Source organism: Nerophis ophidion, linkage group LG16 (genome assembly GCF_033978795.1).
Source record: "Nerophis ophidion isolate RoL-2023_Sa linkage group LG16, RoL_Noph_v1.0, whole genome shotgun sequence".
In the NCBI taxonomy this organism is placed as follows: domain Eukaryota; kingdom Metazoa; phylum Chordata; class Actinopteri; order Syngnathiformes; family Syngnathidae; genus Nerophis; species Nerophis ophidion.
This window is the reverse complement of record NC_084626.1, coordinates 21,488,662-21,515,051: the sequence shown is the minus strand read 5'-3', so window position 1 is coordinate 21,515,051 and position 26,390 is coordinate 21,488,662. Positions and strand designations below refer to the sequence as shown.

At 38.5% G+C, this 26,390-nt stretch overlaps 1 protein-coding gene across 2 annotated transcripts in view; it reads left to right on the top strand.

Annotated features, from left to right (window-relative positions):
- The window catches only part of slc38a3b (solute carrier family 38 member 3b), a 69,474-nt gene that overhangs the window by 33,512 nt on the left and 9,572 nt on the right, over window positions 1-26,390 (top strand). For both annotated transcript variants that reach the window (XM_061874650.1, XM_061874649.1), the window contains 8 exons: window positions 3,138-3,211; window positions 3,347-3,439; window positions 9,784-9,865; window positions 13,238-13,320; window positions 14,389-14,447; window positions 15,073-15,237; window positions 22,946-23,025; window positions 23,104-23,204. In XM_061874650.1, coding sequence (XP_061730634.1) covers window positions 3,138-3,211; window positions 3,347-3,439; window positions 9,784-9,865; window positions 13,238-13,320; window positions 14,389-14,447; window positions 15,073-15,237; window positions 22,946-23,025; window positions 23,104-23,204 — 737 coding nt within the window. The remainder of the gene's footprint in view (window positions 1-3,137; window positions 3,212-3,346; window positions 3,440-9,783; window positions 9,866-13,237; window positions 13,321-14,388; window positions 14,448-15,072; window positions 15,238-22,945; window positions 23,026-23,103; window positions 23,205-26,390) is intronic.

Below are 26,390 nucleotides of genomic sequence, written 5' to 3'. Positions count from 1 at the left end.
CGGCCGTATTGGCCTTTGTTGCAATGTTAATATTTCATCATTGATATATAAACTATCAGACTGCGTGGTGGGTAGTAGTGGGTTTCAGTAGGCCTTTAAGAGCTATGGTTTCTACTGTAAACCAGGAGGTACGCCTTTTAGGAGCCTTTTTTAGCTTTAGCAGTGCTATACTATCAATGGCATTGCGCAGGGCATCGTTAAAGTTGTAAGTGAAGTTATCGATAGAGCCCACATAATTTGGATATGTTGCCATTACCGAAGCCAGTAGAGCAGCAAGAGCCGTAGTTGTGACAGCATTAATGTTGCCGCTGCTAAAGCATTGGTTATTAGTAACTTGTTGACAATGAGTCAGAACCTAAAAATGTTTCATGTAATGATCGGACATTACTTTAGTGTACGGGAGTACCATAACTTTGAAGGTGGTAACACACGGGACAAAGACTTGGTCTATCGTATTACTGGTGCAGTATGTGAGTTAATATACTGTTTGTGTAAGACCACAGCTATCTATTATAGTCTGGAGCACCATGCACAGAGGGTCTGACGAGGTGTTCTTATGGATATTAAAATCTATCGTTACAATTATATTATCTGCGTGCGTCACTAGATCAGTGACAAACTCGGAAAATTCACCCATCAAGTCTGAATAGGGCCCAGGGAGCATAGTTTGATTTTCTGCTCGTATCTGTTTTTTTTTGTTGTGAAAATGTAGGTCCCTTGCATACTCAGTTTGTGCACTGCTTGTTGCACAACAGCCATCTTGGCTTGAATGACCACCACTGATGTAACGGAATACAGGCAATAGAAGCTCTTATAGGTTGTATACCAGAGGTGTCAAACTCATTTTATCTCAAGGGGCCACATGGAGGAAAATCTATTCCCACGTGGGCTGGATGAGTAAAATCATGGCATTATAACATCAGATTATTTTACGTGTTTTATCTTGAACCAAAATAGAACAAGCACATTCTGAAAATACACAAATGTCTGAGGAAAAAATTGGCGCAGTTCAAAAACACAATGAACTTAGACTTAATCTCAGTGTATCTACAAAGCAATTCAAATTTTAAGTCAGAGCCTATCTCCGGTTGAACAAAAAACTAAATAAAACATAAATAAAAACTCTTCTATGTATCAACTACCTAAATTGTCATTTCCACATATGAATCCTGTGCTAACTCAAACTATACAAACTTAGGTACAAACTATTCAAGATGGTTGAGTTACTCCTTGCTTTCTAAACATCACTGTGAATTGATAGAAAAATAAAAGCTGTGTAATGTGTGAACAATTTCCACAACCCAAAAATAAAATCTTAAAAGACTGACAGTATTGCAGTAAATCCCACACTGTTCAAGTTCTTTAAATTTTCACAGAAGGCAATAATTTTCACATAACTATATCAATGTGCAGCATTTTAAGTGAGGTTCCTAATTGTTTATTTAACTCTTGTTTGTTTTATGTTGGGTCGAGGGGGAGGAGTTGCAGCCCTGCTTTACCATATACTTCTTGCTTGGTATACTTGCTCGCCCCGGTATAATAGTTATTTGCCTAACAGAATTATTATTGCGACATCCAGTGCACACATTTAGAACAGCAGTTTGTTTAATTCAAAAATGCAGCTCAATTTTCGACTTAGAGAACTCGTCTCGCGGGCCGCATCGAACCTGTTCGCAGGCTGCTGTCTAGCAAACAGACTGCGACCTATCTGAGTACACAAGGAGCCTAAACCTTACCACAAAAATCAGATACGAGCAAAAACATCAAACTATGCAATGGAATTTATCTCTTTACGTTATCAAAAAGAGATTTGTCCAGTTATACCAAGGATTATCCGTCGGTCGCTTTTCCAGACATATTGACCTGTCTGGTGCTCCAGACGCCATTCTACACGACAAAACAGATGGAAACTTGGAAAAGCCTACATTTTTTTTGTGTGTGGCCGGGTCAAGGAAATTGGTATCAAGACAAAAAATAAATATGCATTGTTTTTACTCGTGTAAGGTTGCATTTCCTGTTTTAACTTTGCGTCTACAGCCATGTTATTGCCTTGTTCTTGCTCGTGCTGTTACAAGTATGTGTGTTTTTCTCTGTCTTTATCAAAATATAGATATAGATGTCAACATTGTGTATTTTTCTTTATTCATGATTGCTGCCTTTGGTAAAATGAACTGTAACTCTTTTAGGTTTTGTTCACATTTACTTTCTTTTATTTACAGTTGGCAAGTTGGGGTTTTATGAAACACCCGTAGTAAAAATATGTTTTAAGTACTCCGAAACAAGATAAAATACAAATAATATCCAGATAATACTTGAACCGGAAATGCTAAATTTTAAAATAATTTTATACAAACCTAAACAAGGTGGTCACTGTAAAATATTTTGTTCTTCAACATGGACTGAACTGCATGACCCTTTTCTCGTGGTCGTTTTGTAAAATCTGGCACTCTTTCACCCTTCTTAATTTCTTCTCAAGGAACTCAGAAGAAGTTTTTATCCTTTTTGCGATTCGAACGGTTCCAACAGCCTAAAACAACGCAGGTATAGGGCATTTTTCTTTGAGATAGGCAAAACAGACGCTCGCTGGTCCACCACTTTGAGCCTCACATAGTTAATGAACTGGACGTGCCATCAGGTGAATGCAAACTATAGTTCATACAGGGGCAGGCCAGCTGAAACAGACATCTTTGTTTCTGCTGAACCTGCTTCATTTGCACCCAAACAAAAGTGCAGACTAAATGATTTCAAGGCCAAGCGTGAGAGCTGCAGTCTGCTTGCAAGAAGAAGACTGAGAATGTTGGACTATTTTAAGCTGCTATCTTTTTCTGTGTACTTTTACACTCCGTGTTTATTTCAGGACATAATCCTATTGGATATACTTGTGACTATCACTATCATGTCCATGCAGAAGTATTCAACACGTAAAACAAAAGTTTTGCTAACAAATTAGGACAAAAAGGTTTTGCTTTAAAATTAACTGCAATAAAGTTTTTACATTTACAGTAATTCAGTATAATTAAACCCTGTAAATGTTAGGGTCAATTTTGGCGATTAAGCTGCTCAGTTTTCTAGAGTAAAAGTATACATATTTCCTATAGTGCAGTTAGAAATTTCTTTTTTTTTTTAATTCGTTACAGGTTTCTTCTAACTGCAGTAGCAGCCCTGTCTTCTTATTCCATCCACCTGCTGCTCAAGTCCTCTGGCATTGTGGGTAAGTCTGTCCTTGTCTCTGCCTGTTGTTCTGCAGGCCAACAATGCTTAGTGGATAAAAACATCTCTGCAATAAACAATATTTGTGGGATCTGTCAGAAGCCTCTTGGACAGGACTGATTGGCTCTGCTTTCAGGGATCCGAGCCTATGAACAGCTGGGCTTCAGAGCATTTGGCATTCCTGGGAAAATGGCGGCTGGCATTGCGATCACTCTGCAGAACATCGGAGGTGAGGAAAAACGGAGACAGACGTAGATCATCTATTCAACAACTGAGTCAAAGATTGCCTATGTGAGATTAGGTTCGTTATTTGTGAGAAGCGAAACATGTAGAGAAATGATTGTACATTTGAAATGCTGTATTAATATAAACCTAGCATTGCTTTCGTACCTATATTATTTTGTTTTTTTAAACCATTTTAAATGAGTCGAGTCAGCTAAGTCAGTCACACTGTCCACAGAACACACCAGGTCCTTATTGTACAAAGCTTGCGTAAGCAAAAAAACTTTTTGTATGCCCTTTTTCACGGTAAATTTGAGATGTATCAAATTTGACATTGAGCTGGAAATGTGATGTGCCTCACGCCAACTCCACAGCTGCTGTACGCACATTTATGCAGGCTGTGGATACTTTATCAATCAATCATCCATCCATCCATTTTCCACCGCTAATTCCCTTTTGTGGTCGCGGGGGGCGCTGGTGCCTATCTCAGCTACAATCGAGCAAAAGGCAGTGTACACCCTGGACAAGTCACCACCTCATCGCAGGGCCAACACAGATAGACGGACTACATTCACACTCACATTCACACACTAGGGCCAATTTAGTGTTGCCATTCAACCTATCCCCAGGTGCATGTCTTTTAATGTCAATCAATCATCCATCCATCCATTTTCTACCGCTTATTCCCTTTCGGGGTCGCGGGGGGCGCTGGCGCCTATCTCAGCTACAATCGGGCGGAAGGCAGGGTACACCCTGGACAAGTCGCCACCTCATCGCAGGGCCAACACAGATAAACGGACTACATTCACACTCACATTCACATACTAGGGCCAATTTAGTGTTGCCATTCAACCTATCTCCAGGTGCATGTCTTTTAATGTCAATCAATCAATCAAGCTTTATTTGTATAGCACCTTGCAACTTCACAACGGTGCACAAATAAGTTAAAAGCAAGTAAAACTACTCATTTTAAAACTGTAATAATAAATACTTTAAGCCAGTGGTTCTCAACCTTTTTCAGTGATGTACCCTCTGTGAACATTTTTTTAATTCAAGTACCCCCTAATCAGAGCAAAGCATTTTTGGTTGAAAAAAAGAGGTAAAGCAGTAAAATACAACACTATGTCATCAGTTTCTGATTTATTACATTGTATAACAGTACAAAATATTGCTCGTTTGTAGTGGTCTTTCTTGAAAAATTTGGAAAAAAATATATAAAAATAACTAAAAACTTGTTGAAAAATAATCAAGTGAATCAATTATAATCAAAGATTTTTTACACATAGAAGTAATCATCAACTCTTTGGGGATTTTAATCGAGATCTATCTGGATTCATTAACTTTTTTCCAAACATTTCTTCACAAAAAAAGAAAACTTTAACATCAATATTTATGGAACATGTCTACAAAAAAATCTAGCTGTCAACACTGAATATTGCATTGTTGTATTTCTTTTCACAGTTTATGAACATTGATATTTTCTTGAAGTATTATTCAATAAATATATTTATAAAAGGATTTTTGAATTGTTGCTATTTTTAGAATATTTAAAAAAAAATCTCACGTCCCCCTTGGCATACCTTCAAGTACCCCCAGGGGTACGCATACCCCCATTTGAGAACCATTGCTTTAAGCAATTGCTTGTTAAAAGCCAATTAAAACAAATATATTTTTAGTTGAGATTTTAAAACTTCTAGCTCCGTGATGGCTCGCAACTCAGGTGTGAGGGAGTTCTATAATTTGGGTGAGAATGCATAAAAAGAATGATCACCCCATTTTTAAGTCTACTACTTGGTACTTGGTACCTTGGACGGCGTGGCGCCGTGGGAGAGTGGGCGTGGCGCAGTGGTAGAGTGGCCCTGCGCAACTTGAGGGTCCCTGGTTCAATCCCCACCTACTATTAACCTTGTCACGTCCGTTGTGTCCTGAGCAAGACACTTCACCCTTGCTCCTGATGGGTGCTGGTTAGCGCCTTGCATAGCAGCTCCCTCCATCAGTGTGTGAATGTGTGTGTGAATGGGTAAATGTGGAAATAGTGTCAAAGCGCTTTGAGTACCTTGAAGGTAGAAAAGTGCTATACAAGTACAACCTATTTATCGTTTATTTATTTACTTCCAAAGATGTGTGTAAGGATGAGCGCAGATTCTTTGGTGGGAAGAGAACAGTTAAAATATCAGCCAAGGATTATGGAGCCAGACCATTGTTGGCCTTAAAAACAAAAAGAAGGCTTTTTAAATGTATTTTAAAACTTACCGGGAGCCAATGGAGAGCAAAGATAACCGGGGTAATATAAGCATGTTTTTAGCGCCACACAGAGAGGATACTTGGCAACAGTTCACATAAAAAAGTGCCAACTTTTACTCCATCAGACTGATTGATGTGCCCATCAGTGTAAAAAAAGTTTGAGGCGAGGTGACAAACTTCACATTTTTGCCATAGCATTTATTGTTTCATATTAATATATGTAAGGACGTCTATTAATTTATATTGCTGTCACAATGTGTTTCTGTGACTCCAGGGGGCAGCTGAGACATTGAGTAATCAAACAAGAGTCCAAAGTCTTTTGTATCATTTTTTATGGGGATGGCGTTAATAAATAAAAAATAATTTTCACAAAACTAAATTCGCTCTGAGCAGGCTATTGTATGATCACATTGTGTTGCAAGTTACACAAATTATATTTACATTGGGGTTAGGCTGGCTGATATATCGAATATACTCAATATATTGCGGGTTTGTCCCTGTGCGATGTAGTAAATGACTATCGTGAATATTCGAGTATACGTTCTCATGCAGTTGCTTTTAGCTGCAGGCATTACACTACAAGCGTTTCTCACTCTTTCTCTTTCTTGTCTCTCCTTTTCACAGAGAGATAAAGCGCACTTTGTTACATACGTCACAAACTGTGGCACGTGCAACGTCATACGCTCTCGCGGAGCAGAGAGGTAGCAGAGAGGAATGTACCATAGGTAAAGTTAGCTGTTGCAGCTACGTAACTTCTGTGGCAGGTGGTGCGACTGGTAATACGAGAAAGAGAAGGTGTGAATCTGGTAACAAAGGGAGGAATGGCAAAATGGTAAATAGGTTGTACTTGTACTGTATAGCGCCTTTCTACCACTTTTTAAGGAGCTTCAAAGCGCTTTGACAGTATTTCCACATTCGCCCATTCACACACACGTTCACACAATGACGGCGGGAAGAATAATTAATTCCCAAGAAAAACAGCACGGGGTCCATCGTCTGGCGGTGGTTTGGCTTCAAGCGGGTAGATGTTCAACAGAACCGTAATATGTTAAGTATGCAGCAAAAGTGTTGCTACAAAAAGTAGCAGCACTGCTAATGTGTAACATCAATTGAAAAGTCACCCACTAGAGAATGAAGAGTGCTTGAAATACCGCATGTCAACATCTCAGCCGGTGCCACACCCACAAAATGCCGAAGCAACCTGCACATCAACACCATTTCCAGATAAACACTGTATGAAAAAAATAGTCAACAACAGAACAGGTCGGCGTGGCGAAGTTGGGAAAGTGGCCGTGCCAGCAATCTGAGGGTTACTGGTTCAATCCCCACCTTGTACCATCCTAGTCACGTCACGTCTGTTGTGTCCTTCACCCTTGCTCCTGATGGGTCCTGGTTAGTGCCTTGCATAGTAGCTCCCTCCATCAGTGTGTGAATGTGTGTGGAAATAATGTCAAAGCGCTTTGGGCTCCTTAAAAAGGGGTAGAAAAGCGCTACACAAGTACAACCATTTACCCATCCATCCATCCATCCATTTTCTACCGCTTATTCCCTTTGGGGTAGTTGGGGGCGCTGGTGCCTATCTCAGCTACAATCAGGCGGAAGGCGGGGTACACCCTGGACAAGTCGCCAACTCATTGCAGGGCCAACATAGATGGACAGACAACATTCACACTCACATTCACACACTAGGGCCAATTTAGTGTTGCCAATCAACCTATCCCCAGGTGCATGTCTTTGGAAGTGGCTTACCATTTACCATTTTTTAACAGAAGGAGATAACGTCCGTAACCTACCACATAGCAAAGGACATATACTATTTGATTTCATATTATGCGGCCAATTTTTATTTGATAGTTATTGAAATATACTATGTGACATCATGCACAAAAGTGCACTAATAGCTTGTTTTAAAATGTCTCTGAAAATCTTGCACTTTCTGTTTTGAAATTACATGAATGTTTGTGCCAGTGTTCAGTAAATACAGTTTTGGCTTTATTCAGTTTTGACTTAGTTGTGATTTCCTTCTCTGCATGAAATTTTAAAATGAACAAATATTAATGCAGTATGAAGAAGAATGTTTTAATGTAGACACATAGAATCATGCATGATACTGCTGTGATTATATGCATCAAGTGTTCATTCATGGCTAAGGCAAAATATAGACATATATATCATGTATCATGACATGGCCTAAAAATATCGAGATGTTAATAAAAGGCCATATCGCCCAGTCCTAATTAGGGGTGATCAGGTGCGCTGGGCTTCCAGACTTGGGAGGCACACACCTTCTTTTTTCCTGATGTCCAGCCATTTTTTTTTTTTTTTGCCTCTGTGCTGTTTCCAAAGCACAAATATTTCAACCCTTTTTTTGATCGCCCCAAGCACAAGAAACAAGCACCTCCTACTGAGTCCTAATTGGGCAGCACGTGCAGTTCCCAGTTCAATGGCTAGTTTTAATATGATTTGCGTTTTTATATGGAGGTATGGTTTGGGCATGCCAAGCCACACAAACATTTGGGATCAATTCCAAGTAGATTGCCATGTAACAAAAAATGTGCTTGGATTTGTGCAGATGTATTAAAGTTACATCACTTTAATACATCTGAATTTTTATATTTTCTGTTTTTACATTTTCTGGATTTAAACATATGTTTTTTTTAGTAGGAAATCCATGCAACTCTTGTTACATGAGGCCCCAGGTACTGTAATTCAAAAATGAAATACAGAGTATAAGAATGAAATGAAACGGTCATTAAAAAAGACAGCAATTTCTTACTTTTATTCTTGCACACTAAAAGAGGTGTAGTAAGGGAGGGAAAGACAGCAAGTGGCAATTAACATATAGTAGCTTTCACTTTATTTTTATTTTTTACGCTCTACCATCAGAAGACTTTCTCACACTTGGCAGGCACCATGAAGGGATAAAAGTTCACTATAAACAAGAAAAGTGACATTTTCCTTCCTTCATTTTTGCACACGGTTCATCGTTTATGGGAGTGCATTGTAACCACAAAACATCATGACACAAGACGTCGTAACACAAAACTTTTTAACGCAAAATGCCGTAACACAATACCTGGTCATGCGAAATGTCCTAACATGAGGAGAGCCTGTAGTTTGAGTGTGGTGAATGTTGATAATGAAATTTTTAAAAGTGTTTTTAGTAAACCTTACAGTGTGTCTGTAGCTTCAATACAAATTACCAATGTTTGTCTCTATTAATCTGTCTGTGTTGGCCCTGTGATGAGGTGGCGGCTTGTCCAGGGTGTGTACTCTGCCTTCCGCCCAAATGCAGCTGAGATAGGCTCCAGCACCCCCCGTAACCCCAAAAAAGGACAAGCGGTAGAAAATGGATGGAATGATGTCTCCATCAAGTACTTTTGTTCACGTTATCGTTGTTCAATTGTTTTATTGACTGGTCATGTCATTGAGGAAGGAATTTTTCCCTTCTTGATGTCACGAGAAGCTGGTGAACAGCTTTTCTCTTTAAAGTGGAGCAACTACGTAAAGGAAATTACCATTTTTTTCCTGTTTAGTGCTCAAAAACCAATACAGTCAAACCTGTTTATAATTTAGCATTTTTATTAGTATGTACATCAATCCATTTTCAATAGCTTGTACCTCTCGTGAGCACTAATATCTAAATTATTCTTAATGATGGGTGATGTTGATTAAACTGTGTCTTTACTTTCGCATTGTTAAACGTGTAATTTTCCTGCGCAGGATTCAGGATTTTTTCAAAAAATCTTTACTATTGGGAAATCAGACCTGGCGGAGTCTGCGCTGTCAGCGTGCTTTTCTAGTTATATTTGTGGTCATTAGCATTAAAACATCACGCATGTTGACAAAAAGCAAAGCAAAATAAAAGCATTATTGCTTTTTATATTACCCAATCACACACACAAGTTTAAACAAAATAACATCAAGAGAGCTGAAAATTAAAATGGCTGCTAACCTGCATGTAGTGGCGACTTTTGTTGTTTCTGTTTAGTCACTATGGACAGCTTTGATTTTATTACTTCATCAGCAGCTTAAATATGTCACTTCTGTATTAAAAGGGCATTTACATTTATTTAAAATGTGTCTTTTTTTATTCTATGATGGCAGCCATGTCCAGCTACCTGTACATTGTCAAGTCAGAGTTACCGCTGGTCATCCAGGCCTTCTTGAAAGCTGACCCGAACGCAGAGTGAGTACAAGCTTTAACGTCTGTCCACTTTTACTGCATGCTGAAGTCAAAGGTTATGACGTCATGGGGGTGTATAAGGAATGGAAGCTTGTAATTGATGCAGCGAGAGGAGGCTTGACAGTCAGCTGATGTATACACAACATCAACCCTCAGCCCTGCAAAGAAGTTGGAACACACACATTGCTGTGGATCAAATAATCTAAAAACAAACATTGTGCTAACTCCCGTCCTTCAAAGTGCTGGGATGGAATAAGGTTTAAGTCTTCAAACTCCTTTTCAATCATGTTGAATCGTGCAACTTAAAACATGTGATGGACTCTAATTTGGGCAGCACAATTCTGTGCACAGACAGACACATGGACAAAAGTGGCAGCAGCAGGTGTTGCAACATGTGGGCTTAATGCCAATCATGTGGACAGGTCGCCTCGGCGGCGCCCTCTCATGGAAGGTTCATGTCCATGAGTGTGGAAAGAGAAGTGGTGGTGCACTTTGATTTATGCTCCTCCTCCTAAAATAGAGGAGTGATGACGTGCGGCTGATGGCCAAAATGCCACTGTCTACTTAAGAAATGTTTAAATATATAGGTGGTATATTTAGCACACTGTCAGATAATCGAACAAGAAGTAAGTGTGCGTGTGTGAGTTTGTGTGGGACTGTTGGAGTGTGTGTAGTCATGAATGTGAACTTGAAGGTTGAGTGTTGTGAAGTGTCAGATTACAAAGTCATTTAAAAACTAAACCATTAACCTTCAAACAACCTTTTTAACACGACAGAAACCAAAGAAAAAATGTTTTATATGGACTGTTAAGTAATGTAAATCTCCAAATCTTGTCTCTTTTTAAACATTATAGATAAGAGTTAAAGCGGTTAATCAACAATAAGTTAGTTATTTTTTGTCTGACCGAAACTACTTTTGAGGACCTAAACATGTTTATTTATGTGCATTCTTTAATGTGATGTGCATTTCTTATTTCAAGGAAACAGATGAATAAAATGAGCAGAGATGTCTTCTACAACAATCTAGAATTTTCGAGTTAATGAATAATGTCAATTTTGTAACATTTAAACAAGTCTGTGTGATTCTCAAAACAGAAAAAAAGACAAGACATTTGTAATAACTTAACACATTAACATCCAAACATTGCTGATGTTTGCCTATTGTACGTATTCCTGGTCTTTCTTTAATTTGGTCTGTGGATTGATAATAAACATTGTACTGTACAATATTGTAACAAAAAATAGTGCAATATTGTAAACACTGCATAGTACAATGTGAACAATATTTTTAAACTCGTACAACATGTACAAATTAATACTAAATACAAACCCCGTTTCCATAAAAGTTGGGAAATTGGGTTAGATGTAAATATAAACGGGATACAATGATTTGCAAATCCTTTTCAACCCATATTCAATTGAATGCACTACAAAGACAAGATCTTTGATGTTCAAACTCATAAACTTTATTTTTTTTTGCAAATAATAATTAACTCAGAATTTCAGGGCTGCAACAAGTGCCAAAGTAGTGGGGAAAGGACATGTTCACCACTGTGTTACATCACCTTTTCTTTTAACAACACTCAATAAACGTTTGGGAACTGAGGAAACTAAAGTTAAAAAAAGTTAAAAGTACCAATGATTGTCACACACATACTAGATGAGGCGAAATTATTGTCTGCATTTGACCCATCACCCCTGATCACCCCCTGGGAGGTGAGGGGAGCAGTGGGCTGCAGCGGTGCCGCGCCCGGGAATCATTTATGGTGAATTGTTGAAGCTTTGAAAGTGGAATTCTTTCTCATTCTTGTTTTATGTAGAGCTTCAGTCGTTCAACAGTCCGGGGTCTCCGCTGTCGTATTTTACGCTTCATAATGCGCCACACATTTTCGATGGGAGACAGGTCTGGACTGCAGGCGGGCCAGGAAAGTACCCGCACTCTTTTTTTACGAAGCCACGCTGTTGTAACACGTGCTGAATGTGGCTTGGCATTGTCTTGCTGAAAGACGGTGCTTGGATGGCAGCATATGTTGTTCCAAAACCTGTATGTACCTTTCAGCATTAATGGTGTCTTCACAGATGTGTAAGTTACCCATGCCTTGGACACTAATGCACCCCATACCATCACAGATGCTGGCTTTTGAACTTTGCATCGATAATATTCTGGATGGTTCGCTTCCCCTTTGGTCCGGATGACACAATGTCGAATATTTCCAAAAACAATTTGAAATGTTTACTTGTCAGACCACAGAACACTTTTCCACTTTGCATCAGTCCATCTTAGATGATCTTGGGCCCAGAAAAGCCGGCGGCGTTTCTGGATGTTGTTGATAAATGGCTTTCGCTTTGCATAGTAGAGCTTTAACTTGCACTTACAGATGTAGCGACAAACTGTATTTAATGACAGTGGTTTTCTGAAGTGTTCCTGAGCCCATGTGGTAATATCTTTTAGAGATTGACGTCAGTTTTTGATACAGTGCCGTCTGAGGGATCGAAGGTCATGGTCATTCAATGTTGGTTTCTGGCCATGCCGCTTACGTGGAGTGATTTCTCCAGATTCTCTGAACCTTTTGATGATATTATGAACCGTAGATGTTAAAATACCAAAATTTTTTGCAATTTCACTTTGAGAAACGTTGTTCTTAAACTGACTATTTGCTCACGCAGTTGTGGACAAAGGTGTGTACCTCGCCCCATCCTTTCTTGTGAAACACTGAGCATTTTTTTGGAAGCTGTTTTTATAGCCAATCATGGCACTCACCTGTTCCCAATTAGCCTGCACACCTGTGGGATGTTCCAAATAAGTGTTTGATGAGCGATCCTCAACCCTATCAGTATTTATTGCCACCTTTCCCAACTTCTTTGTCACATGTGGCTGGCATCAAATTCTAAAGTTAATGATTATTTGCAAAAAAAAATGTTTATCAGTTTGAACATCAAATATGATGTCCTTGTCGCATATTCAACTGAATATGGGTTGAAAATGATTTGCAAATCATTGTATTCCGTTTATATTTACATCCAACACAATTCCCCTACTCATATGGAAACGGGAATTGTATAATAATAACACAGCTTGTGCTGTAGTGTTATATAAGTTTTATAAGTGCCATCAATGGATAGACATGTGGTGTCTGCATTTAGCAAACGATGACTCAGCATCACAGGTGCAATGCCAAGTTTGGATATAGAATTCTGACATTCTTTTATGTAAAGGAAATATATATTTATTAAATGATAGTACATTTTTGCTTATGTCAAATAGTATTATTCCATTATACTACCTAAAACACTTTTTTTTCTGCACAAGCTGCAGTTCAAGGTTTGCCTTTGCAGAATAATGAAAAATGTTTTTTTACTTTCCTGCTTGTACAGTTTGTGGTACTTGAATGGCAATTATTTGGTCATCATGGTGTCTGCCAGCATCATCCTGCCTCTCGCTCTCATGAAGCAACTGGGTGAGTTTAAGTCATTACTTTATTATTCATAAACTAAATAATATTTGTGGAAACTTGCTGTGCTTTAACCATTGACCTTGTTGATCGTCGGGAAAATGTGTCCAACGCCTGAGGCCTGAAACATAACTTAAATACAGTGGGGCAAAAAAGTATTTAGTCGGCCACCGATTGTGCAAGTTCTCCCGCTTAAAATGATGACAGAGGTCTGTAATTTTCATCATAGGTACACTTCAACTGTGAGAGACAGAATACGAAAAAAAATCTAGGAATTCACATTGTAGGAATTTTAAAGAATTTATTTGTAAATTGTGGTGGAAAATAAGTATTTGGTCAACCATTCAAAGCTCTTACTGATGGAAGGAGGTTTTGGCTCAAAATCTCACGATACATGGTCCCATTCATTCTTTCCTTAACGCGGATCAATCGTCCTGTCCCCTTAGCAGAAAAACAGCCCCAAAGCATGATGTTTCCACCCCCATGCTTCACAGTAGGTATGGTGTTCTTGGAATGCAACTCAGTATTCTTCTTCCTCCAAACACGACGAGTTGAATGGGGCCGTGTATCGTGAGATTTTGAGCCAAAACCTCCTTCCATCAGTGAGAACTTTGAATGGTTGACCAAATACGTATTTTCCACCATAATTTACAAATAAATTATTTGGAATTCCTACAGTGTGAATTCCTGGATTTTTTTTTAAGTGTACCTATGATGAAAATTACAGACCTCTGTCATCATTTTAAGTGGGAGAACTTGCATAATCGGTGGCTGACTAAATACTTTTTTGCCCCACTGTACACCAATGAATATTCTCGAAATATAATCAACCCTTGACTCATGCATCAATCAATCAATCAATTTATCAAACTTGATTAGGACACCTCTGCTTTAAACAAGTCAATCATTTAAATACAGGGTTGATTGTTTTGCTGAGACATGATTATTGAATTATTTTGTGAACAAATCCTTAGCTCCACTTAATAAATATATTCACTATATATTTTAATTAGATGAATATTGATATATACTGGTATAAACCCTGTGGGTCTGAATGTCTAATTCTTTTTTCAGGTTATCTGGGCTACACCAGCGGCTTCTCTCTCAGCTGCATGGTGTTCTTCCTCACTGCGGTACGTTTGTGTCTAGTTTGAATAATTATATAAAATATTTTTGCTATAAATGCTATAAAAATACATGTTATAAAATGTTATAAAAATATCCATTCATCCATCCATCTGTTTTTGTTTATCCGTTATAAAAATATATTTTATAGTATCTACTATCTACTTTATATGTGCAGTATTTCTGTAAAATAAGTACACAGCTCACATTTCTGCAAGCATGTTTATGATATATTATCAAGGGGACAATACTATAGAAAGGGATAGGGCTGCACAATTTTGGCCAACAATTAAATTTGTTTTATTTCCTCTGAAAACTCTTATCGATTACAATTTCGATTTTTTGGTAAAAACTACAATTTAGAGGTTGGTAGTTTGCTGGTTTGTATTTGTTAAGGGTTAGAACATTTGATTTTCATATTTGTTATCATGAGTAGAATCATATTAGCAAGGCAATTCTTGGTTCCTACGGAATGATGGAAGATTTCTGGATTTTCCCATTTTTGACCCTCAGGAGAGCCAAAGTGCTTCCTAGGTTTTAGGTGACACAAATAAGTACTCTTAATGAGACATGATAGATTATTATAAGTGTGACAGAAGCTTCGAGACCAGCATCTTTTCATCACATCTGCAGGTAATCTACAAGAAGTTCCAGATTCTCTGTCCTTTCGAGGAGTTCTCGGCCAACAGCACCGAGGTTCACCACAGCCTGAACGTGTCAATTCTCAGCGAAGATCACAGCCTGGCTCACCAAGATGACAGTCATTGCACGCCACACATGTTCACCATTAACTCCCAGGTAAGCCATCACGATACTTATCTGGACGTCAAAGGCAGTGTTTCTTAACCAAAATATCTGTTTCTTACTTTTCCACCACTTGTGGTAGAAATACATCAATCAGTTAATGTATTTATATTTTTATAATTAGTAGTTTTGTTATAAATTATTTATTTTAGCACTACATAGATGTATGTACAAGTACTTTTTCATCTTTTCAAAACTAAAAAAACATGTTTTTTAGCCTCGTTACTTAAGGCGATTTACTGTCTTATTTCTCAAAAGCGTAAAAAAGAATACGCAACCGCGTGAGAAAATCGTAAAGAAAAACAAACAATAACTAGGGAGAGGGTCGGTCTTAGCAACCAGGCAGTACCACGAAAGTGTCTAAGTAAGCCTTAGCGAGCAGAGGAACCAGGGGGAAAAATACCTGAATAGCAAGCATGAAGAATCTCAGACTGCAACTGCATCAGTACGCACCTGCGATCATCTGGAGCGGGGGTAAGCAACCCGCGGCTCCTTATTGCCGCCCTGGAGCATTTTTAAAAACGGATTGAAAATGGAAAAAGATGGGGTAAATGTTTTTGTTTTAGTATGTTTTTTGTTTGAGGACAGACATGATACAAACCTTCCCAATTGTTTCAAAGCCTACTGTTTAATGTTTAATCTGAGTATTTGGTGAACATATTTTTGTCCTACTAATTTTGGCGGTTATTGAACTCACCACGGTGTGGACTGTGACAGTTTGTTTACATGTAAAATCTTCCACTCCTTTGTCTCACTTTATCCACCAAAAGTTTCATGCTGTGCATGAATTCACAAAGGTGTGCTTTGATTTTGTATTTGACTTATTGGAGTGTTAATCAGGCTATTTAGGCTAGCTGGATGTACATATTGCATTATTATGCCTCATTTGTGGGTATACTTGAGTTCCTTTAATTTACTTTATTTGTTTCCTCTTTGTATATAATTTAGTTTTGTGTGTCTCATGGCATATCATCTGTATGTAATATTGACTGCATTTCAGATAGTTATCTGTGTGCTATGTTATTCCAGACCACAGCAAACGTTACCTAGCTTACCAAAGATTGTAATAAATCTATTAAACAAGACAACCTGCCATTTCCTTTAACTTGGGGACACACATCTATACCTTTGGCCATTAAAAGCCAGTAATTTCCAGGAGATATCTCACCTTCTAAATAGCCTCTGATTTACTAATGGTTTCTAATGTTGTAAAAATGTGTAGAATAAATATTACATTTCAACATTTCTGTCAACAAAGATTTGCTTCAACCTGCGACACATTGTCATTTTGATACTAAGCTGTTATAGCTAATATATACACTTCCGTCATGTGTTGCCTTCAGTATAAGACTTATATACTGCTTTTCAAATATTTAAGGCTCCAGACAGATTAGTCTTTTGTATTTTTAGTCCAAAATGGCTCTTTCAACGTTCTGGGTTGCCGACCCCTGATCTGGAGTGATCATCTGGTATAAATAGGGGGACAAATGATAATTAAAAACAGGTGCTCACAGGTGCTCTGCCAGAAGTCAATGGTGTACACAAGAAGAAAAAAAAAAGAGTAATCACATAATGACGGCAAATTAACAGAATATAAAAAGTCTTCAAGATCGCGCCGTTGTGTGTGGCTGTCTGTCTACCGCTCTCAGTCCGGTTTCAGTTTTTGTAGATTTTGTGCTACTGCACTATACAGTTCCAGTTTCTGCTGGTGTATGGTCACCAAGCACTGTTAGATTTTAACCTTCTGTCAAACATAACCTTTTGATATTGGTGGTCCAAATGTCTTGCCCCCATTACTGTCAGAAATACCAACTCACCTTTTCCGGCTTCCAGCCCTGCGCTTTCGGTGGAAGCGTCGTCGCTGCACCCATAGTGGTCGGCGGGTAAAGCAGAGAGTACTCCTGGCGTGCTCTTCCAACGCTGCCCAGAACGGGAAATGGATTAAGTGGTTGCCTTGTTTTTTTCTGGCCCTCCGTGGATCCATCGGGCTGCCCCGCACCAGTAATCGGCCCCGGTGAGAGACCATGGACCCGCCGCCATTGTAAAGTGAATCTTTTGAACTTGAAGTGGCTGTGCCGGGATTCCCAGTGTGCTGCGACCCCGGACTCATATCCTGCCAAAATTGGTCTGGTGAACACCAGATCAGTGGCCAACAAAACGTTTACACTCAGGGATTTCTTTGAGTCACGATGTCTAGACTTCCTATGCCTAACGGTGATGTGGCTCAGTGCCGGTGAGTCCAGTGTTTTCTCCGAACTTCTGTCGGCTGACTTGTTATTTTCACTCTCCTTGTACTTCAGGCCATGGAGGAGGAACGGCGCCACTTTATAAAAATGACTATAAATGTAAGCAATGCTTTCCTTCGTCATTTTTCGCCAGCTTTGAAATTACTATTTAAGGTGTGCCATTTACCGCCCGCCCCAATACAATAATGACTTCATGAAGGACTTTTCTGAATTTTTTTGCCGGAATTATGCCCCTCTATCATTGTGTCCTCATTGTTGGAGATTTGAATATTCATGTGTGCTGTCCCGACAAGCCACTGGTGAAATATATTTTTTAAGCCTTATTGATTCCTTTAATCTGACAGTTTATGTCTGGCCACATACACGGACAGGGTTACACACTGGATCTTGTCCTCTCATATGGTTTACCTGTCTCTTACTTCGACATTTGTGACAATGTGCTTTCAGATTTTGAGGCCAGTTTTTATAGCTTGACAGCTATACCGAGCTCCTGCGAGTTTTTAACCCTTCTACTGCCAGTCAGTGTTTTTATTGCTTTTAACCAGGTTCTTATACCCTCTGACACTGAGAAACTCAGTACATTGTTTCACTTGGTGGCTCCTTTAAAAATCAAGAAGGCTAAAACTTAATCAGAATCCTGGTTTAAGGATAGAACCCGACGTTAGTGCTGCAAATCTGAACGCAGGTGGAAGAAGGTCAAGCTTCAGGCGTCACTCCGGATTTCAAAGGACTGTTTGCATTGATATCAGAGTACATTTGGCAAGCATTATTGCCACAAATAGTCTGGACCCTGGTGTTCTATTCAAAACCATTGACTCTGTTCTTAATGCCCCTCAGCCTACATGTTTGGAACCCTCATCTGAATTGTGCAATGCCTTTTTAGAGTATTTTATTGATAAGGTTGCCACAACAAGGGCTGTCATTTCTGTTCCGACCTCTGGCCCTTCTGTCCGTTTTCACTACTCTGCTGTTTTAATCAAGCAAGTGACTCTGCTGCAGTTACAGGAGTTAATTAATCATATGAAGCCCTCAGGTTCGCCCCATGATGCTGTCCCTCCTATATTTTTTAAATATGTTTTTTTCTTGTGTAGGGTAGCCTGTTTTTAACATTTTAAATAGTAGTATGTTTTCTGGTGTGGTTCTTACCAGTTTTAAACACGCTCAGCCACTTTTAAAGGTCTGGACAGTTCTGTTTTAGCCCATTTTAGATCCATTTCTAAGCGGCCTTTCCTCTCAAAGATCTTGGGGAAGATTGTTTTTACCCAGTTAAACACTGATATTTTAGAAGTCTTTCAGTCTGGGTTTGAACCCCTCCATAGTACCGAATTGGTGTTATTACTGTTTTTTTAATGACATCCTCCAAGCAACGGATTTAGCGGATAATATGATCTTAGTTTTACTCGATCTAACAGCATTCAATACGGTGGACCATGATATTTTAATTACCTGCCTACAGTATCAAGTGGGCATCTGTGGTACTGCTGATAGTTGGTTGAAGTCATATTTAACAAATAGAACCTTCTCTGTAAACATTGCTAGATCTGAATCCTGTTGTTCCCTTGACATGTGGGGTCCAACACGGCTCAGTTTTAGGACCACTGCTGTTTTCTATTCATTTATTTCCCCTGGGCTCAATCTTAATGCTTAACATTTCTTTTCATTGTTATGCCGATGATGTTAGGATCTGTTCCCCGTATCATGTTTTTTTCTGGTAGTTTGAGTACCTCAGTCCTGTTTTCAGCACCCCTTAGTTTGTGTTTTAGTTTCCATGGGGGCTGATTAGTTTCACCTGCCTCTGATTAGTGTGACGCTCACCTGTTCCTGGGCACTAATCAGAGAGCTACATGTTCCTGTCTTTCGCCACACACTGTCTGGCTGTCTTATTTGCTTCCTTGCAACAGTTTTGACGTCTATTCCTACGATTCCAGGGCTAAGCTTTGCTTTTCGTTTGCCTGTTTTTATGCTAAGCTTTCACACTAGCTATTTCCTTAGTTTAGATTCTCGTGCGATTGGCACGCTAGTCCTTTTGTGGTTTTACATGTTTAATAGACAATAAATCATTATCTCACTTGCACCTTGCCTCCGGAGTTTCCTGGTGCATCTTGGGAGAACGCATAACCATGCGACCACATTGTTACAGATGACACTGATGTATTTTCCGTTAAAGCGAAAACATGCCTCTTCAATGCAACCTCTACTCGCTTGTCTTGATGATATCAAGGCATGGATGGCCCTGAATTTCTTACATTTCAATGACAAGAAGACTGAATTAATAGTGCTTGGACTTAGTAGAATCCGTGCGGCCCCTTTACTTTGCACGTTAAGCCCATGGTCACCAACCTGGGTTTTCGCATTGATAGTGATCTTAAATTGGACCGACAGATTGGCACAGTGGTAAAAGCCAGCTTTTTTTCATTTACGTCAACTAACCAAGGTTAATAACCTTCTTTCCAGGCAACAGTTTGAGACAGTAATCCATGCCTTCCTCACATCTTGGCTGGATTACTGTAGCTCTATGTATTTTGGAATCATTCAGTCCTCCCTCTCACGTCTGCTGCTGGTCCAAAATGCAGCTGTCAGACATTTAACAAGCACAAGCAAAAGAGAGCACATTACTACTCTTTTAGCTTCAATTTACTAGCTGCCTGGGTCTTTTAGAGTCCATGTTAAAATGCTTGTATTCATTTTTAAATCCTGTAATGGACTTGTCCCACCTTTCCTTTCTGAGCTGCTCCATATCTATGCCCCTACCCGGTCCCGCAGGTCAGCTGATCAGCTGCTCCTGGAGTTACCAAAATTTAAAAACGTAAGCTCAGAGGGGACAGAGCCTTCTTTGTTGCGATTCCCAAACTCTGGAACAAGCTCCCTCTCCATGTGAGACAGGCCCCTTCTTTGGCTGTTTTTAAGACCTGCAAGTCCCAAACTCTGGAACGATCTCCCTCTCCATGTAAGACAGGCCCATTCTCTGGCTACTTTTAAGACCCTTCTTAAAATCCACTTTTACTCACTGGCTTTTTTAACCCAGCATGAGACTTTGAACTGTTTCAACTTTTTCTAACTTTTCAATGTCTTTTATCCAACAAATTGCTCTTAAGATCATTTTTATACATACTGTATATTTCTAATTGCTCTTTTTATGTATATACTGTATGCGCGTGCGTGTATAAATACACACACACGTGTGTGTGTATTTGTATATACATACACACACACACATTATATATATGTGTGTTTATATGTGTATATACATACATATGTTTTACCTCTATTTTAATTGATATATTTTAGTCTGTCCTTTGCCTGCACTTCTCTGCTTTTTGTGTGTTTACTTGTTTGTGGTGTACAGCCCTTTTTTTTTTAACTGTGGTTGTATGCGCGTGCGTGTATAAATACACACACACGTGTGTGTGTATTTGTATATACATACACACACACACATTATATATATGTGTGTTTATATGTGTATATACATACATATGTTTTACCTCTATTTTAATTGATATATTTTAGTCTGTCCTTTGCCTGCACTTCTCTGCTTTTTGTGTGTTTACTTGTTTGTGGTGTACAGCCCTTTTTTTTTTAACTGTGGTTGTTTTTAAAGGGCTTTTGTAAATAAAGTTTGTATAGTATGGTAACAAGTATATTTGACTGATATTTTTTTGTAATTGTGTACATCTGTGTTCAACATGTTGGTTCATATGTTTAAGAAATAATCATCTGTTATTAACCCAAGTTATTATATCATTTGACAAGGTTTACACCTAGTAAACCGTGGTGGGTAATAGGGGTGTCTCGATACAACTTATTTACTTTAAATACAATACTAATATTGCACTTCAGAGAATTGGCAGATTCTGATATTACCGTATTTCCTTGAATTGCCGCCGAGGCGCTAATTAATTTAAAACCTCTTCTCACTCCTGCGCTTACCAAAGGCATGCGGTAAAAGTAAGCATGCACAAATTTTTTTAAAACCTCTTTTCACTCCGGCACTTACCAAAGGCATGCATTAAAAATTTGAGTGTGATGAAAGCTTGGATCTTAAATCCTATTGAATAGCTCTTAATCGTCTTCCCTTCATGCAATTTCAAATAACCGGTATTGAAATCATCCTCCTCCATTTTGAAAATGATGACAGGGGAAGTGTCACTCGTGACGTCTCGAGTTTGACCTGGCGGTAATACTAAGCATGCGCTAATTATTTTGCGAAGCGAGTTTGACCCGGGAGTAATTCAAGGCAGGCGCATACTATATGCCCTGCGTCAATTCAAGGAAATACGGTAATCTGATTTGCTATCAGCCTGAATCATTCATACGTTTATTATTTTGTAGTGTGGAATGTTAGAAAAGGTTTGATCAAGTGTAATTAGTCAAACAGACATCAATGGTAAGTATGAAAAACACTGACTTTTTTATTATTAACTAGGGCTGTGAATCTTTGGGTGTCCCACGATTCGATTCAATATCGATTCTTGGGGTCACGATTCGATAACATATTGATTTTTTCGATTCGATTTTTGATTCAAAAACGATATTTTTCCGATTCACACGATTCTGTATTCATTCAATACATAGGATTTCAGCAGGATCTACCCCAGTCTGCTGACATGCTAGCAGAGTAGTAGATTTAAAAAAACAAGAACAAAAACCTTTTATAATTGTAAAGGACAATGTTTTATCAACTGATTGCAATAATGTAAATTTGTTTTAACTATTAAACGAACCAAAAATATGACTTATTTTATCTTTGTGAAAACATTGGATTGGATTGTCAAGTTTATGAGATGTGATGCAAGTGTAAGCCACTCTGACACTATTTTTCTTTATTTTTATTTTTATAAAGGTCTAATGATAATGAGGGATTTTTCATCACTGCTATGCTGAAATTATAACTAATATTGATACTGTTGTTGATGATCATTTTTGTTTCACTACTTTTGGTTTTGTTCTGTGTCGTGTTTGTGTCTTCTCAATTGCTCTGTTTATTGCAGTTCTGAGTGTTGCTGGGTCAGGTTTGGTTTTGGAATTGGATTGCATTGTTATGGTATTGCGTGTAGTGGTTTGTTGGATTGATAAAAAAAATAAAAAATTATAAAAATATATTTTTTTTAAAAATCGATTTTTTAAAAATGAGAACCGATTCTGAATCGCACAACGTATTCGAATCGATTTTTTCCCACACCCCTATTATTAACCATCTGGAATGAAATTATGCTGTCCTTATGTTGAAATGGAGTGGCAATTAGTTTGTTGGCTAATCCTAGTGGTTGCAAAAACTCATGATGCAGTAAATTGAATGATGCGGACACGTTTGTTACTGGATACTTTCTTATACGTTTATGCCTTGGGAACTTTGTATGTGTAAGTAATTTGGTAGTATAATTGATACATGTTTGTATTGACAAAATGCAATATTGTTCAATAAAGACTACATGTATACTTGTGTGTTTTCACAGACAGCCTACACCATCCCCATCCTGGCTTTTGCTTTTGTTTGCCACCCTGAGGTTCTCCCCATCTATACCGAACTCCGCAAGTGAGGCAGCCAAAAAGAGCGCACAACTTAATCAGATTCCAAAATATGACACGCAAATTGTTCTTTTTAAATCTCCAGTCCGACTAAGAAGAAGATGCAGAAAGTGTCCAACATCTCCATCTTTGTCATGTACACCATGTACTTCCTGGCCGCTCTCTTTGGCTACCTGACCTTCTATGGTGAGCGTTTGAATCCTGTGGAAACGCTGAGTTGTACTTTGCTGTGTCGTCATCACAACTTTCTTCCCTAAAGGTCAAAGTGTGTAAACAGCTTTGAATAAATACAACATAGTCACACACTGATAAGTGAAATATATTTCAAGACAAACAGTCTGCATTACAGCTTTATGTTGTAAATGTGTTATTATATTATTAGTATAAATATTTCAACTTTTTTCCTTCACATTATGCTTTTATTACTTGTCTTGTTTATTTGTGTTTTGAATATCTGACATGAGTAGTGATCAATGCCGAATTTGGTACTTATACGGGAATTCCGGCCGCGCTGCTGGGAATTGTCTATCCATCATTCCACTTTCCACCTCTTTCCCTTTCGGGGTCACGTAGGGTGCTGGAGCCTTTCTCAGTTGCATAAGGGCGGAAGGCGGGGTACACCCTGGACAAGTCGTCACCTCATCGCAGGGACAACACAGATAGACAGACAACATTCACACTCACATTCACACACTAGGGCCAATTTAGTGTTGCCAATCAACCTATCCTCAGGGGGTTGCACCTGAGGATAGGTAGTTGCTAGCTAGCCCAGTCAGTATAAAACAAAAATATATTTCATATTGACTGAGAGTCCTGTCAGGTCAACTGGAACAAAACAACAGCAAACAATGTCTTGGTTCTGGGACACGGTGACTGAAGTACTGGAACATGTAAGTGTTCCCTTTCCTCACAGTAACTTCTTCTCATCTTCAGAGTCAGTCCTCACATGTGGGCTGAAATAGAATTTGTCACATAACGTGTGAGGATGGGTGAACGTCAACAATTTTAGACATTTAAGGCATATTTCTTATTTTTTTATTTTTTGTCTAACCATAATTTTTACCATCAACAGCAACCATACAACTTTTACACTTTCGATATTGGAGCATAGAGGATTGAATGATACCGATTTTGAACCAATACAGTATCTGCAGGAAATATAGTACATGGGTTTTAATGTTTCGTCGAGTGGAATGTTAGAAAAATTTTGATCAAGTGACATTAGTCAAACCGAGAACTTTAGTAGGTATAACAAACACTAACCTATTCATTATTAACCGTCTGGAACAGTGGTTCTCAACCTTTTTTCAGTGATGTACCCACTGCGAACATTTTTTTAATTCAAGTACCCCCTAATCAAAGCAAAGCATTTTTGTTTGAAAAAAAGAGATAAAGAAGTAAAATACAGCACTATGTCATCAGTTTCTGATTTATTAAATTGTATAACAGTGCAAAATATTGCTCATTTGTAGTGGTCTTTCTTGAACTATTTGGAAAAAAAGATATAAAAATAACTAAAAACTTGTTGAAAAATAAAAAAGTGATTCAATTATAAATAAAGATTTCTAAACATAGAAGTAATCATCAACTTAAAGTGCCCTCTTTGGGGATTGTAATAGAGATCCATCTGAATTCATCAACTTAATTCTAAACATTTATTCACAAAAAAAGAAATCTTTAACATCAATATTTATGGAACATGTCCACAAAAATGTTTTGCTGTCAACACTGAATATTGCATTGTTGCATTTCTTTTCACAGTTTATGAACTTCCATTCATATTTTGTTGGAGTATTATTCAATAAATATACTTATAAAGGCTTTTTGAATTGTTGCTATTTTTAGAAATGTTTTAAAAAATCTCACGTACCCCTTGGCATACCTTCAAGTACCCCCAGGGGTACGCATACCCCCATTTGAGATCCACTGGTCTAGAATGTATTTATGGTGTCTTTAAGTTGAAGTGGAGCGGTAATTGTTTTTTGTCGACACTTACTGCTCACAAGAATGAATGGAGTTAAGCTTGTGAAGCAGTAGGTGGAATGATGCGGACACTTTCGTTACTGAATACTTTCTAATACACTTCTACCTTGAAGACTTTGTATGTCTAAGTAGTATACAACTTAAAGGCCTACTGAAATGAGATTTTCTTATTCAAACGGGGAGAGCAGGTCCATTCTATGTGTCATACTTGATCATTGTGCGATATTGCCATACTTTTTCTGAAAGGATTTACTAGAGAACATCCACGATAAAGTTAGCAACTTTTGGTCGCTAACAAAAAAGCCCTGCCTTTACCGTAAGGAGCAGACGATGACGTCATCTGTGTGAGGGCTTTTCACATCCTCACATTGTTTATAATGTGAGCCTCCAGCATCAAGAGCTATTCGGACCGAGAAAGCGACAATTTCCCCATTAATTTGAGCGAGGATGAAAGATTCGTGGATGAGGATATTGATAGTGAAGGACTAGAAAAAATAAAATAAAGTTTAAAAAAAAAAGGCGATTGCATTGGGAGCGATTCAGATGTTTTTAGACACATTTACTAGGATAATTCTGGGAAATCCCTTATCCTTCTATTGTGTTGCTAGTGTTTTAGTGAGTTAAATAGTACCTGATAGTCGGAGGGGTGTGTCCACGGGTGTGTTGACGCCAGTCTCTGAGGGAAGTCACGGCAGCTGCATGGACGGCGCAAGCTTTGCTGATCTCCGGTAAAAGGCAACTTTTTACCACAATTTTCTCACCTAAACCTGCCGGTTGACAAGTGGTCGGGAACCATGTTCGTTTGACCGCTCTGATCCATAGTAAAGCTTCACCTCTGGGAATTTTAAACAAGGAAACACCGTGTGTTTGTGTGGCTAAAGACTAAAGCTTCCCACCTCCATCTTTCTACTTTGACTTCTCCATTATTAATTGAACAAATTGCAAAAGATGCAGCAACACAGATGTCCAAAATACTGTGTAATTGCGCGATCAAAAGAGAAGACTTTTAGCCGCAAGTGGTGCTGGCTAATATGTCCCCTCCAACCAATAACGTCACAAACACGTGTCATCATTCCGCGATGTTTTCAACAAGAAACTCCGCGGGAAATTTAAAGTTGTAATTTAGTAAACTAAACCGGCCGTATTTGCATGTGTTGCAATGTTAATATTATATCATTGATATATAAACTATCAGACTGCGTGGTCGGTAGTAGTGGGTTTCAGTAGGCCTTTAAAACATTCAACATGCCAGCCGATATCCCATAAATTCAGATATCAGATCAATCGGGACACCCCAAACTCCGCTAACTGTTTTTATTTAAAATCCAGCTACCTCCTGTGGCCATCAGTTAGAAATGCAGTCTAGCTCAAAAGCAATTGCACACATCT